This window comes from Candoia aspera, chromosome 4, assembly GCF_035149785.1.
Source record: "Candoia aspera isolate rCanAsp1 chromosome 4, rCanAsp1.hap2, whole genome shotgun sequence".
NCBI lineage: Eukaryota > Metazoa > Chordata > Lepidosauria > Squamata > Boidae > Candoia > Candoia aspera.
This window is the reverse complement of record NC_086156.1, coordinates 49,875,200-49,895,388: the sequence shown is the minus strand read 5'-3', so window position 1 is coordinate 49,895,388 and position 20,189 is coordinate 49,875,200. Positions and strand designations below refer to the sequence as shown.

Genomic DNA, 20,189 nt, shown 5'->3' with positions numbered 1-20,189 from the left:
GTTACACTTCTATGGTCAATGGCCAGGGCTGAGTAAAGTTTTAATACAATTAGAATGAAGTAAACTAAAACAGTATAAACATTTTTTAAAAAATAAATTATTAAATGAACTCTAAAAAACACAAAAGAGATTACCATTACCAAAATACAGAATTAGTAAAATATTAAATTTTAATTAGTTACTAAAATTTTAAGCTTTTTCCTATCTGTACACTTATTGATATGAATGACTATTATTAACAGTGTAAAACTGTTAAATAACAAGTTTAAAATTCTGCCCCAAGGATCCTAACATTCTAAACAACAAAGACTATATAAAGTTGCAGTGAACAGTGATGGTGATCAAGCAGAATTTAGCTACTCTCCTAGAAGTCATATCTAAGTGTCTCCTAACAGGTGAAGATTTAGGTTGGTGTCTGTTTTACTATATCTGATAATGCAATTAAATCTTTTTACCAGTTTGAATAAAAGGGCAGCGAAGAAGGACATCTGCTCTTATTCTGATTTCTTTGAAAGAACATGAGCACAGATAATCTTGAATAGGGTTAAGGCATTCTTCATTTTAGATGCAGAATCCTAGTGATTTATCTGGCTACTGCCAAGGGTTTCCCTAGCTTGCCTAAGCTGCAGATTTTGGAATACGGTTTAGGTCCTTTTGTAGATCTAGGTCAAGTAAAAAATCTGCTGTTTCATCTCAACAGAGTTTTCTCATAGCCAATTGAGACTAAATAATGGGTGGAAAATCCACAAAAATCTTAAACTGGACTTTGTTTCAATTAGCCATGAAAGGGCAAAGTTATCTTGCAAAGTCAAAGAAACTAAAAGGCTTTCAAGAGCCAATATCTCTGACAGAAAATTGCATTTTGGTCTCTAATGAAGTCAGATCTGTTTTTAGTCTTACTGAAAAATAAGAAACGTACCTGGATAGAAAGAACAGAACCCTTAGGAATTTGATTGGACAGTTGCTGTAGGGGCCATCTTTGGCTAAGATCAAGCACAGCAATCTATAGCTCTTCAGATGGCAAAGAAAAACCTCTAAAAGCCTTCAAGGTTTCTTAAAGTTAAAAACTTAAGTGCAGTTTAAAATAAAGCACATAAATTAGCCTGAAGAATTAAACAAATATATGGCATCTCCATAACAGCTAATTGCAGGGAATCTGTTTTATGCCAAGAGAGAAAATATAGAGAAAAAATGCACAACAAATTCTATACACTCTCAGTTGCTTGACTGTAACATGCTCTATTCTTATCTGGAGCTCTTGAACTTGAGATCATTTGTGCCAATAATTTTCGTATGATTCCATCCTAATTTAGAAAACGTTTATTAGAATTCTTATGAACTTTCCATACCACAGTAGTAAGAAACAATGAAGAAGAAACAATGTAATATGGACAGTTTAAGTAATGCCGCAGGTCTCATTTACAGCGCCTTGTACATATCAGCATATCAAGATCTCTACGTGCTTTTTATGCAACAGATGGGCAATTCCAATATGAGGTTGGGGAAGAAGACATGTGCATTTCAAGAGGAATGGCTGCCAGTTTCAATGCCTAACAATATTTCCCCAACAGGCATGGACTTTACCCTGTAGAATGAGAATAACTAAAGGAGTTTAAAAAAAACTTTAGAAGAATTTGCTTTTTTTCTACCTTAAAGCAACAAAATTTCCCGATGCACCACAAATGTATTTTATATTTTGCAATGCAACACTGCAATATCTTTAATACTTAATCATAGCTAGTTTATGTTAAACGGCACCACATATGTTACCCTGCTGGACCAAACCAGGATTTATGTGTTTTAGAATTGTTTTGTAAAACTTGCAGCATGTGATCCATGAGAAACAGGCAGTAGTCCACCATCAAATCAAAGTTTATTATCTAAGCTTTTCCTAATCTCATGCTCTCCAGATGTATTTGATTACAACATCTATCATTCCCAGACAGTGCACAAGCAGGAAGAGATGGGAACTGTTTGCTTACGAAAAGTTACTTCCGGTGGGGACAATGGTGGCTTGAGCTGGTTTTTTCTGCTGTCTGAGGACTGACCTGTCAGAATGGCTTTTTTTCTTGGGCTCAGGCAGGCTTCCTTGGAGCCCAGAAGCATTCTCCAGATTAAGGAGAGCTCCAGGAATCACCCCATGTGTTCTCCAGATGGCTGGTCACAGCCAGAAGACCGCAAAACAGCATTTCAACTGGTAAGTGATCAGCTGGGAGACAGGGCCCTCTTCTTCCCAAGCCACTCTGAAGCCAAAACAGACCTTAAAGCTGCCCACCCCATTTCTATAGCATTAAGGGGGTTTTTTTGTTTGAATTTTACCAGAGAAAGGTTTTCTAGAACAAAGAAATGCGGAATCTCTTGGTGACTCTCATAATTTTTGAAAATTATTAACTTAATTTTGCTTTTTTATTGCTTTTTTTATTAAAGTGATTTTTGAGGAATATAAAACTTTCTCTGTTGAATCTGCGGATTGGAGTTCTGATCTATTTGCTTTCACTTTCCCATGGGAACGCTGTTTGTTATTACATTTTGTTTTCCTGATTGGCCACACCGGAGATAAAAAGGCTAGAGGATGTGTTCAGTTACAGTGTTAATGACTTTACCCTCCTGAGGCACTAGAGGGTGCCATAATCTATCTTACTGTTAAGAAATATGGAGGAAATTAATTTGATATTTAAAGATCTCTGGTGAAAGGTGAAAGGTCCCCTGTGCAAGCACCAAGTCATGTCTGACCCTTTGGGGGGGACGCTGCTTTCGCGATGTTTTCTTGGCAGACTACAGCGGGGTGGTTTGCCATTGCCTTCCCCAGTCGTCACCTTCCCCAGCAAGCTGGGTACTCATTTTGCCGACCTCGGAAGGATGGAAGGCTGAGTCGACCTGAGCCGGCTACCCGAGAATCCAGCTTCCACTGGGATTGAACTCAGGTTGCAGGGAGCGTTTTTGGCTGCAATACTGCCTCCTATCACTCTGCGCCACATGAGGCACAAAGATCTCTACAGTGCTGTTATTCAAGTCTTGGAGCATTTCTCAGAATTTGTGGAGTCCAAATTGTCACAAGAATCAACAGAAACTGGTAAGGCTGAAACTACCTTAAGAGTAAAGTGGTTTTGCCAGAGAAAAAGATAAGAATTGGTGACTTACTGTACATTTAAATAGTCAAAGGAAAATTGAGTTGTCAAAAGTTGAAGATAAGAAGACAGTGTTGCCACCACACCATGATTAAGAAACAGAATTAAACTGTAGAGGCTGGAAGATTTTGGACAAATATTTGGGCTTTTTAAAGCAGGTTGTAGAATTTGAAATTGACAAGAGAAAGCTCTGTACATAATACTGAGACATGTAAATGCCTTGGTTTACTTTGAAGTGGGATAATTGTCTAAATATCAGGATGGTTTCTTAAAGGTTTGGATAAATGGTTATGCTGTTTTGAGAATTCTTACATTTTTGGTAAATGCCTGTTATTGTTTAAATGTGGTTATCAGTGGTTATCAGGATGGTTTAGATAAATGTTTATGCTGCTTGCAAAATTTTTATATTTTTGGTTAATGTTAGTTTAGTTGGTAGATAAGAGCAAATCATAGTGAAGAAGGGTAGTGTTTGTTACTGTATTAGGTTCCAAATTATGTTTCTCTTTAATTGGGAGGGTAATTTTGTTTTAGAAGGGAACGTAATAATGAGAATTTAAATGCTTTATAGAAATAATGTTTACTATAATATGAATTGGAGCAAGAGACTGATATTGATTTATGTATATCTTTGTCACAGAAAGTCAGAAGTCACTTTGTAGTAGTTTGTTTTGTGTGCCTTCACACCTTTTCAGTTCTGTATCTTTTTCTTTGTAGGCTTCTTTGTTTCAATCTTTTTAGTTTTTATGTATATTTTGAAAATGCTTTAATAAAGTTTTTTTTTAAAAAAAGGAACTGTTTGCTTACACATCTAAACTTCCTGATTACTGTCCTAATCTATCATTTGCCCACACGAGTTGATTCTGGGCAATAGTTGGGGCCACTCCTACAATCATTCAGTCCTAACCACCAGAAGGAAATGGGTGCAACTGTTCTATCCATTTTCAGGAACAGAAAAGTTGTTGGAAGGGGTCTTGGGTTCCCCTTATTCTAGAAGATGCAACTAAAAACAAGCATATAACAGCCAATACAGGAGTAACTAAATGTGTTGATCCAGCTGTACAACTTTTTATACACCTGAAATACGTTACTCCACCTGCCCCTACCAAGTTGATTAGTTTCTTTGCATTCCCATTAAGAATGAGAAAAACTGTCTGACACCTCTCGCTCGCTCGCTCTCTTTTTGGTAGGGGAAGTGTAGCATGAAGGTTGCTACAGACAGAATCCGTCAGCAGCAGTTACCCGTTGCTTTCCAAGCAACAACCCTCCCAAGGGCTTAAGCTCCGCTTCACCACAAATCTTCGGGGTCGTTCCCTCCCTCCCTGCCCAGCTGCCCAGCGCCAAGTCAAAGAGGTGAAATGCGACAGTAAGCCTCTCTCCTGCTACGCCCTACCCCATCCCTGAAGGGTAGCCATCCAAAATAACATAGAATACAGACAAGGGAGAACAAGCAAACTCAGACAAAGAAGGCGGTTGCAAAGACGGTAGGCGAGCGGAGATACACTCCGGCACGTTTTCCCTCGGCACGTTTGCCGATCTCTGGAAGTGAACGACACAAGCAGACCGGACCGCAGGCAGAACTCCGGGGAACGGTCGGAGAGAAGCGCGGGCAAAAGCCACGCAGGATTCGAGACCGGGGGCTGCAGAAGGGGAAGGGTTAGGGAGGATAGCCTCCGTTATCCTGGCGGGAGGAGTGCGGGGCAGGAGAGCGCAGCCTCCCCAAGGGAGCGCAAAGTTTTTCCGCCGCAAGGGCCCACTCACCGGGATGATGGGGGTAGGGGCAGCTACAGGAGACCCCCGGCCCCGCTGCGTGATGCAGGGGAGGCGGCGCGGCAGCAGGCATGATCCGCACGGCCCCGACTTCTTTCCCCGCCTCGCTGCAGGCGACTTCTCCGGCTCGGGCTATGACAGAGGCGACGGCGGCAGACTGAAGGAGGCGGTGGCACCACGACACCTTCTCCGCCCAGGAGGCCCGTCAGCTCCCCGCCGCGCCCGCGAAACCGGGGGAAGGAGGTGGTGCCAAAGTTCCGCCAGCCCCGCCTCGCGCGCGCCGACTGTCCTCGCCGCCGCTTAGTCTCCCAAAGGCCGCTGGGGCGCTTTTTGCTCCCGCCTCGCCCAGCTTTGCCTCCCCCTCAAGCCCATCCATTTCCCCATAGTTTAGGAACTTGGTGGGACCTTATGTAAGGTTGCCCCTGCCCGCATCATAGGCCTTTCGTTGTCCGGGGGTTCTCCATATTCTGCCCAGAGCCTGATGAATGCAATACATGATCAGTATATTGCAGCGAAGGAGTGATATTATCATCCCTATTTTAATTCCACCAGCCCTGCCCTAGGTTTAGCAGCTTGATGGCATGCAGATGTTAAGAGTTCATTCAGAAGCAAGCCCAACTTGTGTTTGGCTGAGAAAAGTTTTGCTTTTCAATTCTTACCAGGGCATGGTTGCTGAAGGCCAGCATTCTAGGACTAAGAAGATGGCAACTCACACTGAGCGGTTGTCTATCAACAATCTTACTTGAATGCTGAAGCCATCAGCACTTACCTCTTGGGCACATGGCTGGAATGGTTCCTGGTTCATCTTTGTGTCAGCAAGCCTTAAACAGGTCTCTCTTCCCAACTGTTGAGATGCAGGGATGGCAAAGCTTTACAGGCTGGCTGTCTGCCAGTTAATTCCACAAAGAATGAGAAGAAAAAAACCAAATTGTTCAGACATTTCACTAAATCGTGAGCTGCTCAGTCAAGGTGTATTGAACAACCATAGTGGGCCGGTTTGTATGCAACAGCCATTAACGGTAGTTTCCACATAGAGCTAAGCTGGCTTATGTTAAGCCAGATCCCAAACAATTAAACATTTAATAAAAGTATTTTACTTCTTAAATCTGATTTACAGCCAATTCATGGTCATCAGGTGAAAGGCCTTAACTAATTGTAGTTGAAGACCAGTCATTTGGACTCTTGCTTCTTCTACTAAGATACCCTCCGTATGGCTTCAGTGGTGCTATCGAGACAACTTTAGGACAGAAATAGAAGCTGCATGAGACATAAATTCCCTCTGTCTTAAGGTTAGTGAAATGGTTTAGGCCAGTATTTCTCAACCTAGGCGACTCCAGCCTGGCTGGAGAATTCTGGGAGTTGAAGTTCACACATTTTAAAATTGCCAAGGTTGAGAAACACTGCTTTCAGCAAAGTGAAGGAGATGGGAAGGGAGGTGACGAGTTCTTTCCTTTTCCATTATCCTCCATTCTGCCAATTTTCAGAGCACAGCATGAGCCAGATGAATTTTAAGCAACTTCCTACCACTCTGTCAAGAAGGTCTTTGGAGAAGAGGTGAAGGGTTCTACCCTCTGCCTAATCAATAGGAGGAAGGCTTCCAATCATAGCAGGACTGGCAAAGAAGAGATCAAATCCAAGCCTTCCAGTATTCAGCACTGCTTCCATTCGTAGCCCAGTTTCTGATGCAAGAACAGGTAAGCAGGAACACTGCTGAAGAGAATAGAAGTTTGGGCCTATAATTATGTATTAGTACTCAGGTTTGTGCTTCTTGTCTGGACTACCTTGAAGGGCTGACATGAATCTTGCAAGTCTGAAAGCATTTCCTCCTTCATTTTTGCTTTCCAGAAAACAGGGGAGGGTCACTTCTGAGATGCTTCCTACACCCCTTTTGCTTCTGTGGGTTGAGATATCTTTTGCATTACAGTTGTCTAGTCTGCAGCTCTTCCTCCTGTCTCTTAAGGTCATTCCCACAGACCATTACATATATGACAAAGTAACCTACTTTTATTTAGCCTGTTCTGCAAACCCAGCCCTTGTGGGTTGTTTCTGGTTAAAGTGTGTCATACCAGCCTGAAAACTTGGGTTCTGTAAACCATGGTTGAATTAACCATGGGTAAATAGAGTGTGAGAGCCAGTTTAGTGTAATGGTTAAGGCATCCAGCTAGAAACCAGGAGACCGTGAGTTCTAGTTACACCCTAGGCACAAAGCCAGCTGGGTGACCTTGGGCCAGTCGCTCTCTCAGCCGTAGGAAGAAGGCAGTGGCAAACCACTTCCAAAAAACCTTGCAGAGACTTGTCCAGGCAGTCTCCAAGAATTGGACATGATTGAATGGGAAAAAAAAAATAGAATGTGCAAACACATGATCCATAGACCGATCCTAGCTGGCTTTGTTCTGTATAACCTGTCTATACTGTGCTTTTACATAGTCAGCCCTCTGGTTCTCAGGTCTTCACTATTGAAATTATACATAGATAGACATTTTTAAAAACATGTTCAGTTACTAGTTTAGAATTCATGAAAATGTTTTTAGTCAACATACTTTTTATGTTTAATTCAGGCTGGTGTTCAGTGATCTGGACTGGTTGTGATGTTCAAGTTAATCAGAACGTGAATGAATAAATATGTACAGTAATAAATGAAATAAACAGTTTTCTCTTTTATATTTCTCTCAAGAGCTAGTTCAAGACTCCTTAATGCCTGAAATGTGATAATTAAAAAAAAATTTACATGTGTTACTATGGTGCTGTTCAGCCTTAACAGGGTTTTCAGACTAGCAAGATGGTACCACTACTGTTACTACTGTAGTTTTCTTTTGATATTCCACATATCTGTTCCCTGAGATGGGCTACAACCCTGCCACATTATAAGGCTGGTTCTGACACTGTTTAAAAAAAAAAAGGAGCAACATCAACCATAAAATCAAGAAAAATAACGTAGGTGCTATAGAAAAAGATGTAACTCTATTACGCTTACACCGTTGCTATAGTGATCACCTGCCGCTACTTCTTTATGCAGTTTTTTCATGGTCATTTTGTTACTCTCGTTTTCTTCCAAGTATGACTAATGATAGCACTGCTACTCCCCCATTCTGTATTACGCTGAGAAGCAAAGAGCACTATAATTACAGAGCAATGTTGGTTTCTGATCTCCCACTTGTTAAGAATTGCTAGAGTGAAAGTACCCAACATTTATTAGTTGGTATCAGGACTGTGACTGACTCTACTTTGTGTATTTACATCTGCCATCAAACGTTGGCCTCAAATGTTGCAAGCCTGATTCCTGAGCTATGACACAGATACTGGCTAGAAGCACTACAAGCTAGCAAAAGAGCAGCAACCGATGAATTGCTGGGCAAAGAGCTGTGTGCTCTAGAGACCCATGAGCATTTTAAGTCCCATTCCACTCCATTTTGATCCTTTTTTGTAAACAGCCATTCAGAAGCAGAAGCGGGTGGGAAACAGCTTGCAAGATCAAGCCTACAGATTCTCTCATGTTCAAATATTTTTATTTGGTTTCTTTATAAAACACATTACAGCTGTCTGGGAATGCAAGATGCTACTTTAAGGCTAGTCTCTATTTTCAGCAACTCCTGGGAACTGCCATCTGTCCTGCTGATTAACAGACACCTGATACAGAATATAGTTGAAAAATCTACTATTATGTCCATAGTATTAGCTTCAGTAGTAAACTTTTTTTTTTTTAAGTCTCGAAGGAGAAAATGAAATTATTTTCTATTAATGGTCTTCAGTGTAACATTCATGCTTTGCCAACTTGCAGTATAATACCAGAGTCATTTGTGATGCTTTTTGGTGCTATGATATTGAACCTGCCAGGAGTTAGATACCTAGCTGTGATGGCACAGCAGCTATTAGGGAAGTTGTATGAATCATGAAACTCACCTGGAGTACTACAAGATACCCCCAGTCAAAACACTCTCTTCTAATCAACACAGTATTTGCAGGCTTGAAACAAATCAACATTCCTTAGACAGCAGATGTTACAGCATATTGAAGGAACTACATTTAGTAGTAGCAGTTGGAGGGAAGGGAATCCAAAATATCTCTAGTAAATTGTTTGGTAAGCCTTATAAATCATTTTGAAAGGATAATTTGCAATAAAACAGCCAACATCCAGAATATCCCAAGAGAATGGCAACCTGATTAGAAAATAAGAGTGAAATGCATATTTCTTCGGCAATCATGTATTCTGAGTGAGATGGGTGGTGACTATATTTGACAGACAAGCAGACAGACAGACAAATTCCCAAACTCTCAGTTGCTGAAAGGGACACAGCTGTAAGAGTGGATAAGATGTTTGCAGTGAAGAACTGAAAGGAAGAAAGGAAGGACCTTCCATGCCCACCAATCTTCAACAAATGGACCCTCCATATCATTTTCCTTCAACTGTCCTTACTTCTGGTATGAAGCCTGGCTAATAAAAAAGGGGAAAAGTGCACCATAGAAGGCATTTTCAAGGGAGAAAATTGTAACTGAAAGAATTAAGCTATCTCATTCCCCATTCACTAAATGTTCACTGATTTATCAAATTCATCTCACAATTAAAGGGAGCAACCAAGTAGTTTCATTATAAATTGTCAGGCATGCTGCTGTATATGCAGCAAATATTTGTACCATGTAGAGCAGGGGGCACGGCTTATTTCAGCATGGGTTTTTTGAGTTGCATGCCAGGAGACACACTTCAAAAACGAAGGGCAAGGCAAAAAATTAAAATCAATGTTACGTAATTTCAGTGTAAATTTAAATAAAATTAAATCAACTGTACATAATTGATGTGTTTATTCTCCATACTGTACAGCCAATATTTTTTACCTTCAGTCATATAAAAGTAACTTTTAGGTGGTTCTGGGGGTCACACATATGGCCTTGAGTCCACCAAATATACACCCCTGATATAAATGATCAAAGGGGTCATCTTTTATCTAGTACATGCTTTCATAATTTGTCTTTCTGCAAGCTGGATATAGTCCACCAGCCATCTATAGCAGTCCCCCCAGGAGCTCAGTCAAATTTCTGTCAGATGGCCTGCTTTAGCTTGCAAAAAAAAAGAATGAACAACTATAAAACCCATCAGATTCCAATTCATAGCTGATGGCCTAGATTTTAACTGGGTGGTCATATGTATAGACCAGACCTAATAAAAAAAAGAACAAAAGATTGTGCATTCTTTGTCAAGGAAAAATCTCCTATGACACAATCCTAGACATGTTAACTTGGAAGTAAGCCTAACTACATTTCACTGAACTTATTAAACCCGTATCACCATTTACACCTAACCTCACAAGCATGCCTTGGCAACTTTGTGTGTGTGTGTATGTGTGTGTGTCTACATGTCATTGCCTCCATTTCATCTTCAGCCAATTAGTGAGACAGGCCTACCTCAGTTACTCCAGGACGAGACCTTTCCTTTTCACTAACCCTAGAGCCAGTAGAAAAGTACAGCAGCATGAAATTTGGTTGCTGAACCTGTGGAATTATTCTCCCACAGTAACAAGACAGACAACTGGTGCTGCCTTACCTTTTTAATTCAAGACAAGTTAAAGAAAATAAATGATGGATTCCCCTGGCTTAATTTTTCTTCCTACCAGGCATCACTTTCCAGTGGGAAAACAACCAATGATCATTCTACCTAAGGGGGTGGGGTTGGCAAATGTAGACCAATATTTGGAATGGTGTGTTTAGCCACCTATTAAGTTGCTTGACTAACAGGTCTCAGGTATGGCAACTATGACCTGGCAATCGGGCTATTTCTGATCACTGGTTTAGTGTTTTTTTCTGGGGAAAAAAAATGCTAAACCCATGTCCAAAAGTAACCCAGCGAACAGGTGGCAGGCAGGATTATGAGTGAACTCTGTCCTTGACTAGTGCAAGTCCAATTCTTTTGACCCACCGCACCAGAAAATAGCCCATGGACTGCAATAGAGTAGGAATGGAATAGACAGAATGGTGTCCCTCCACCATAACAACAGTAAAAAGTATGACCACCCAAGACCCCTTGTTGGCAGAAGCAGCAGAAAACCTGCAATGTACTCAGTAGTGACCTAACCAACAACCCAAAGCTAGCAGAACCTGGGTTTGTCTTCTAGTTTAAACGGACCCTTCTGTGCAGCACAGAATTATTGCTGTCTGCAGAATCCTAAACCCAGGTTTAAAAAACAACTAGAAATTATTCAAAAGAGCATTTTAATCACGTTTATAAGGAACCTGCATGTGTTCAGAAAGTACCAGTCAGGCATGATGCAGGCAGATGTCTGTCAGCCTTGCGAGGTGGTCCAGACATGAAACATCCAGAAGTACTAGCTCTATCTTTATTGTAAGACTACATTAACAGAATCTTGCAAGTCTGAAGGTACATCTCTCCCCGCTTGCCTTTACAGCCCAAGAAACTAGATAGGGTCCCTTCTGAGACATTTGCCACACCCCCATTCCTTCTGTGGGCTCAGCTCCTCTTACCTGACCATTGTCTAATCTGTGGCTCTTCCACCTGTTTCTTAAGGTCATTCCCACATACCATACCATTGTCTCTGCACAGCTAGGTGTTTTATCCATTCCTGCCACCAAAGCTCAAATGACCATGGAAAGCAGTGACCAGAGGGGAGGGGGCCTGCTTAAAGCCTCCTCAAGTGGCCAATACAAACTGACGGACCACATCAACCACTATGTTATTAATGAAGTACACCACATCAGAACCACAGCAAAAAATGTGTTGGGAGAAGAGGGAAAACAGTGTTTTACACTAGAATAACTTAAGAAGATATTAAGCTTCCTCAGGGGTAGGCTGGTGATGAGGCAAAGACAGAATCATGAAAACCTGACATAAAAAAGCAGGTCATGTTCATGATGCAGCTAGGGAAGCATGAGAATGAGCTCACTAATAATTAGTTTGAAAGAGCAATAATTCTCTTTTTTGCATTAAAAAAAGAACAAAACAATCTTGCAGAGTCAGTGCCACAAGAATTATATCTACAATAATGTTTTTCTATTGGTAGGGATGTACATAGCCGAAACAGCATGTTTGACAAGGTAATTGAAGTTGTACAGCAACAGCAAAGCTCCTAAACAATGGAGTTGTTAGACTGGAGAGGGAAGATGAGTTTGCGTAGTATCAAATTATTTGGAGTAGAGTAATTTTTTTTAAGCCATTCAATCATGTCCGATTCTCAGAGACTGCCTGGACAAGTCCCTGCAGTTTTCTTGGTAAGGTTTTTCAGAAGTGGTTTGCCATTGCCTCCTTCCTAGGGCTGAGAGAAAGTGATTGGCCCAAAGTCACCCAGCTGGCCTTGCGCCTAAGGCAGGACTAGAACTCACTGTTTCCTGGTTTATTGCCTGATGCCTTAACCACAGTACCAAACTTGGTCTCTAAATATAAACCAATATAATTGTCCTATCTTAGAGCGAAGAACCATGCTGAGACGGTTTCTTGGTCTCTAGTGTTTATTGAACTACTCTAGTAGACAGAAAATCCTGCCAAACTGAAAGACCATGGGAAACCCACACAGATAAACCCAAAACTTAAGGTGGGTCTGCTCTGAGTTTCTTTGAAGGAAAGTTCAAAGCCTCTAAACCATACATGCATTTTTCCCCCTGGATAGGGGCCCCCTCCTGCTCACCATCAGTACTCATGACAATTATATTAATTTAATTTTTATCCTGCCTTTATTATTTTTATAAATAACTCAAGGTGGCAAACATACCTAATACTACTTCCTCCTCCTATTTTCCCCACAATAGCAACGCTGTGAGGTGAGTTGGGCTGAGAGAGAGGGCCTGGCCCAAGATCACCCAGCCAGCTTTCATGCCTAAGGCGGGACTAGAACTCACAGACCCCTGGTTTCTAGCCCAGCATCTTAACCACTAGACCAAACTGGCTTTCTAGTTTGGAGATATTATATTATTACTATTATCATTACATTACATTACATTATTATTATAGGGTTAGGGTGTATTGGGCTTAGTATGTTGCATGAAGCTAGTCACTGTGATTTGTAAATCATAAATTATGGCTTAACATGTTGTGTGGATCCAGCCATCCAGCCAGTCCTATTTCACAGGGCTTTTAATTGTTACAGTATTGCCAGAGCTGGGGTAGTTTATGTACTGATTGTATTGTTTAAGGTAATAATATTGTAATCTCTTAGTGCAAAGGTCTGTAAGTATGGTAAATAAAAAATAATACAGCCTCATTAAGCAGTGACAGCAGTGTATTGACAGGCCATCATATGATGGAATGGAAATTTGAAAACAGATTCAAATGCTCAGTGAAGGAGGTAGTACCTTGGCAAGAGATATCAGTATAGTGCTGGAACAAGTCCTCCTTCTCCTCCTCAGCATTTTCCCGCAGGTGCAGAGTCCACTTTTTGGATCAACAAATGCCATTTCAGTGTCCTGCCACAACATTGTATATGGCTGTTGGTCCACTGATTGCAACAGGAATTGACCGACCAGCTTGTTGCCTGAGCCTCACATTGGTTGGTCAGCTCAGTGCCACCCTTGCAGCACCAATGAGGAGGAGCGGACCTCACTGCCTACTGGTCAAATAATTCATGGCTGAATTTTAGCACTGAAAAAATAGGCTCCTCTGGTTCAGATTATGCCTTCTAATGCTACCTTTTCTAGTCTGGCACTGCCCTCCCGATGTATTAAACTACAATTCCTGTGATGACTTATAAATCATGTTGTCTAGCTCATCTGGGGAGTGCCAGATTTGTGAGATCTAGCATATTAACGGTAGGCTAATTTCGCTGCACAAAGATCCATATGCAGCCAAAACAGCCCAATCAACCCATGGTTTGCAAAAGTAAAAAGAAACAAAGGAAGACCACCCAGCAGGATTGAGAACACCCATGACCACAGCATGCTCCCTGACTACTGAGAAAATTCAGAGGGGGAGGGAATGGCTTCTTGGTTGCAGTTGCTTTATCAATAACAACAGAAACTGGAGAACTCATGGTAGTGACATTGTTTTTCAAAAGAGCGAATGTATCATCTTACAATCCTTTGTCAAGGAAAAATAAGCAGAAATTATGACTGTTTAGTATTCCAAGCTCTTTTATATCTTGCATTTTATTAAGTGTCACTTGCACTGAGCTGTTCTTGCTGAAAAGTGAGATGGCTGGTGCGCTGACCCTTTGTTACTTGGAGCTTATCCACACTGCCCAGTGGTCCCACCGCCCAGACGGGTGGGCAACAGTTTCAGAGGGCAGAAAAAGATGACATTGCCCTCTATTCCCCACTCACTGTCAAAGCAATCTCAGGGCGCATTTTTCAGTTCTAATCCTAAGTACCCTTTTCCATCTTATGTTGCCTCAAGTACTTCAGTCTGGTTTAGACAGCATGCTTCAGGTTGTTGCAGGGTTATCCCATTAGTTTTGTAAAAGAGAGTTTATATCTACTACCTGCAAAAGATTGTGGATGCTGTAATTCCAACAGCTCCTCAGCTCTGAGCATCCTGAAGAACACAACGTGAAGTGTGTTGCCTGCTTTTCAGAAGCATACGGTTGCTGTACGTGGAACTGCTACCTTGGCTAATAAAATTAAGGGAAATTTAATCAACAAAACAGCCATAATATGGAGGACACACTGACTTTTGGATAACTTGAGTCTCAGAGAACCAGAGTTCATATGACAGCCATTCTGCTATTCTATCACCAAATAACTTGGTGGAAAAAGTTGTTTACCAATGTTTTATTTATACAAACCAAGTAACAAGCTCTCTGCAAGATTTATTATTTATGCTGCATGAGTCTGCACAGACGACTCTCACTTTCATTAAGGGTAACATGGTTTTGGGGTCATTTCTTAAACCTCTTTCTCCTCCTGTTTGCACTTACAGAGTACAAGAAATACAAACTTCAATACCTGAATGTTTAAAGTCCAGGCAGAAAGTCCTTCCCCATATAGACACTCTGGAAATATTATTGTGAGACTCTGACTGCAAAAAAAGTAATTGCTATGCATCTGTTTACTTAATGCTCCAAGTTAGAGCATAAAATATCCTTGAGGGAGAAATTCTTGAGAGATACTGTTTTTTGGTGTTACAGTATTAACAACTGTAAAAAGAAAATTTTCCCGCAAACAAGTGCTATTACAGCATAGACACTGAAGCAGCAGAGATCAGGACTCCCTGGGTCTGCTCACAAGTAACGTTTACACACTGCACAGTTGCATTCAATCAGCTAGAAAATTTCTCATTTTGTCTTGCTCACTGTCAACCTGAGAATGAACAGATTCAATCAGTGATTTGTTTATGTGATCACTGGAGACTAAAGCAAGCAAGCAAGCAAAGGAGCTCCAGAGCAATCAGGGACAGGCCAGTGACTTGTCTCTGTCAATTCAGGGTACAGTGAGTGCAACCAAAAAACTGCCATATTCCTGGTGGCTTCCACATTAGGGCCTTTTTGTGTTGTGGAAGCCCTGCACTTCTGCAAATGTGGGATGAAAACCGTGGACTTTTGTCACTCAGAGACAATGCAGTTGGCTGGCTTTTGGCTTATGTATGAACCCAGCCAGTTAAAGCTTCTTCCATTAATCATAATGAAGCAAGCCATTGTTTAGCACTGTATGTAACCATGATTAAGCAAACCATTGTTTAACACTGTATGTGAACCCAGACTAATTTGCACAGTATGGGAAATTGATGGAGAAAAGCACCATACTCACAAGAAAGTTGAGGCTATCACCCTTGTTTAGTAAATAGTACATTTATTCACAAGTAATTCCCATTTCAGCTCAAGGGGAGCTTAGAAAGTGGTTTAGGAAGATTGTAAGCTTCAGTCAGTAAAATTGCTTTTCTCAGCCATTATGTTAATTATACTCAGTGATATAAATTACTGAAAGTCTGTTTAGCCATTCCCTGCCATTCTTTTTGCTTTTGTTTTGAAGCACAAGTACTTCAGCCCAAAGCAAACAAATTACTGGGGACAGGACCAGTAATTGTTATGTCTGCAAAGAACAAACAATGAGAAGATATGGGCCAATCAACAGAAACATGTTTAAAATGCCTGTCTGTGCCACAAAATGCTTCAGAGAACAGTTTTGCTGCAGCCGCATCAGTAGCTCCTTGCTACCCCACAGTGCCCAATGCTGCAATGACATTCATTGCACCTTCAACCCCCAAAGCTATATAGCTTGATTAATGAGCACATGCCACTTAATCTGTCACATACAGCTCTTTAATGAAACTTTGTGGCTTACTGTGCCATCTGAATTCAGAACAGCTGCCATTTGGGGTTTCCAGAAACTGGGACTTGGACCCAAAGTTAGTTGTGGGTTCCAAGTTTCCATTTCCAGAAATCCAAAATACAGTAAACCACAATACATGTTGATGGATAAACACATGTTCATTAAGCAACATTTTAAGCAACAGTCCCTCTATTGGGGGAGATGGGCAGTAGCAAAATTTGAATAATAAATAAATAAATACATAAAGCAAAACAAAACATTTTTAGCTTAGGTAGCTATCAAATATTCTCAGAGTAAGAACACTCACCACCAACTCTCTCTTTAAAACTCTCTCTCTTCCCCGATCTGGTGCTCCGCAGATGCCAGTGATTTCTGCAGTCCATCCTGAATGTGGATTGTGAGAATTTAAGGACTTCAAGTCAGGGAAGGTTTCACTAAAACTAAAACAACAAAAACAAACCAAAAACAGAAGACTAAACTGCCCTTTTGTTTCTTTTAAAAGCATAATCTTGCTCAATAAAATATTCTTAGCAAGCCAAGCCCTGGCACATTTTTAAAATTTCCTGCACATTTTTATTTCCAAAAATAAAACAGTAACTCACAGGTATGCTTCCCTGAGAACCTTGGAGTAGGAGTGGGATTTTTTAAAAAGTCAGCTATTTCAAGGGTATATGGACTGATTGTTTTTCAATTTGCTTTGGGCAGGGGCCGGGGGTTACACATGAGTATAGGAAATGTTTTATTCATGCTGAGAACACCTCTTTCCTGGATGTGCAAAAGCATCGATAAACCTTAGAAAAACTGCGGAGTGAAAAGTGTCCACTTTCATCAGCATCAAGTGCAAGAAAGCAGAAAGGTAAACAGTTGTTTACTTCACCACACATGATCTTACTTCAGCCTCTTTTCCACATTTAGGCACTCCTAATGGAAAATTTTGCAAATCTAGCTATCCAAAGGCCATCCTCTTCGATTGTACATTATTAAAAAAAACAGGGTCATGCAGCAAACTCCTCAGATGCTTCTAGCAGATCTTCTAGAACCTGTGGCTCACTGCTGCTTGAATCCATGTGAAAGTGAAGCATTAGACTGCATTCTACCAATGTACCCCTACCTGTCACTTTCTATAACAAATAATTTTCTTACCTAGAGAAAAAAATAATCTTTGATATTGCCAATTTCTCAAGGAAAGTTCTCCTTCCTGATGAACCAAAACAGAGAACAGAGAGGGAAATAATGATTTGCAATATACTGATATAATAAATAGCCATTTGTCTTATTGTAGAAACATTATATTGTATTAATATTATTGCAGTGTTCTGAAATAGCAAACAAATGTGACATATTTGCAATTATATATTTTTTATTCAGTGTTTGGGAAAAGCAGTCACTAAATGACACAAATCTGCCATTACTATTTTATTGATCATCAGTTGCTTGGCATCTTGTGATGCTTCTCAGCATTCTTAGTCTTAGAGATAAACAAGATCTGACGTTCATAAGTTAGTATGCCAAGAGAAGCCAAAGTAGCCTCAGGACCAAGGGAGATGGAAATTGTTCCTCTGTGACAATTGAAAAAATAATCTCCTGAGCTACTATATGCATTACAAGTGAAGCACCAATCAGGCCTAATAATTAGACCAGTAGCCAGTTTAAACCTTCAGGAAGGCCCTTTAAGAAAGCTCAGCTGTCTGTTCTTGTAATGGTAAGTTAAAATTTAGAGGAAGCAGAGAATTTGAGGGAAGGGCTTTGCCCCTTCCCTGTCTTAAACTAATACATTCTCAGTGAAATCTATGTAAGATGCCCAGACAGAACAAAAGGTTTATGTTTTAAATAGCTGTATAGAAGGTACTCTTTTACAGGAGGATACTGTACTTACTTACTTGTACCTTCTTTTTTCACATGTGAAATTTGTGTTTACATTTATTTAAATTACATAATGGACTACAAAATGTAAATAGCGCATGATATTTGTTACATTATAACCCCTTTATCAATACTGTTGAAATGAAGATCAAATGTCTGTATGATGAAATATATTGAAAAATTAAAACATTTCAAAGGAGTGTACTTACTTTTTCCCATGACTGTATACAGGATTTCTATACCCATTTGTAGCAAGTTCTTTGCTAAAGGAAGTCAAACTTAAATCTTGAGTACATTTTATGTAGTGAATAATACACTACAGAAAATGTCTGTGTTTCAGTACAAAGGGAAATGTACAACATATCTAAATTTTCCTTTTCTTTTAAGAAATTAAACATGAATGGAATATGTAACTCTACAAGTGTTTGATCCTGTAGATTTATATAACTGAAAAACGTAGAGTGTGACTTGCAAGATTTGACTATGTATTTGACTTATAACCATAATTAGTTAGAATCTGCTCTCCTGTAACATAAATCTATTACTCTGTGTCTTGTATTCTGGAACAACAGATAACAGGTATTGACTTTCTTCAGTGTCATCATTTCAGATAATTGAAGAATCCTATCATATCCTCCATTAATTTTCTTTTTCCAAAGCTGAACATACTCAGATCTTTCAATTTGTTTTCATGGGACTTGGTTCTAATTCCCTGATTATCCTTAGTGTCCTTCTCTTAACCTGTTGAAGTTTCTCTGAAACTGTCTTCACCAAAAACTGTGTTCAGGCTGTGGTGTGACCAAACCAGAACATCTGTTTAATTGACCTTACATTTAGGATACTTTACATGGATTCAAGCAACACAGATGCCTATCTGGGAAAATTGAGGAACAAAGAATGCTTTGAAAATAAGAACACCATGATGCTTTACTTTCATAACTGGATTTTTGTCCTCCTCCTCCTATGAAGCTAGACTTGCTTTAATTTGCATTGTTCCAAAGGGAAAACATGAAACAACTACAGAAGGAAGAAATTTGTAAACAGATTTAGGAAGCCAGTTCTCTGTTTATTGGGAACAGGCCACCATACCATGGAGGCAAGGAGTCTGGAGACTCTTCTTTTGCTACTATAGCAACCTATCTGTATTTTTATAATACCCTGTGGATAGTCTTAAGTTTATTTACAACGAAATCCAAGCAGTCAAGATAACTCTATTCATCTGTCTTTCCCATCTGTATATTTCATATTAAAAAACTGGGAGAAATACTGGAGCAAGACGTGAAGGGAACTTGCATCAAATGAAAAGGGATAAAGAATTATATATAGGAAAGATTTTTTAGATAATACAGAATTTCTTTTCTCAGTAGTACATTTTTAGCCTGAAAAGAGTAAAGGGGCTCCTTCAATGATGCTTGGAAACATTGCAGCCAATTCCAGCAGCTTAGTCCGGAAGCTCGTTTTCCAGAAAAGCCTTGATGCAGCTTGGAAAAGATTAAAACTCCACATAATATAATCTAGGGCCCTCTAATTATAACTCATATCACAGAGCTTCCTCCCGAGATAAAATTCCTAGTCTTCAGAAAGCATTTTTTTTACACATTCCTTCCATCAGAAGGAGCCCTTAAAAATGTAAAAGGTATGTATGTTCCAAAAGTGGCCGATCACATTATTTCTAAGACTGCTTTTAATGAACAGTTACCCTCATATTCCTCTTCTTTTTCTATTGTTGTTTTCTGTACAAGAACAATCTAAACATTCACTGGATGCTAATGAGATGTATTAAATTTGTATGCCACCAAATCATTCTGACTCCCAGCGGATCACCTAATATAGTAGGTAATTTTCCCCTTAAAATTTTAGGTTTTGACCAACATATAAAATGAAATAACCACTTAATATCCTACTTAAGAGAGTAGATCTTTATTCAAAAGCTCAGAGGACTGGCCTTATCTTGAAGGGTGCAACAGTCCACCTATTGTAGTAGTACAAGACCCAGGAGACATTGCAGCAGATAGGAAGAGGAAGGATTTGGAAGAGGAATGGGGAAGGGGACAAACTGGAGAGTGCTATGTCTCCAAGTGTTATGCAATAAACTGTTTTATATTACAATAGGTGTGTCCACAAAGAGCAGGTAAAAAAGGTCAAGATGGCAGTCAGAACCCTGCAACTGAAACACTGTCATTTTTCATTTCCACCATGGTTTAGATAGCTGCAACACCCAAATGGTGTCTG

At 40.1% G+C, this 20,189-nt stretch overlaps 1 protein-coding gene across 1 annotated transcript in view; it reads right to left on the bottom strand.

The window, feature by feature from the left end:
* The window catches only part of DCLK3 (doublecortin like kinase 3), a 33,465-nt gene extending 28,448 nt beyond the window's left edge, over nucleotides 1-5,017 (bottom strand). Inside the window, exon 1 of the mRNA XM_063304091.1 lies at nucleotides 4,887-5,017. Within this exon, the coding sequence (XP_063160161.1) occupies nucleotides 4,887-4,968 (82 nt within the window). The 5' untranslated portion in view covers nucleotides 4,969-5,017. The remainder of the gene's footprint in view (nucleotides 1-4,886) is intronic.
* Nucleotides 5,018-20,189: the final 15,172 nt, after the last annotated feature.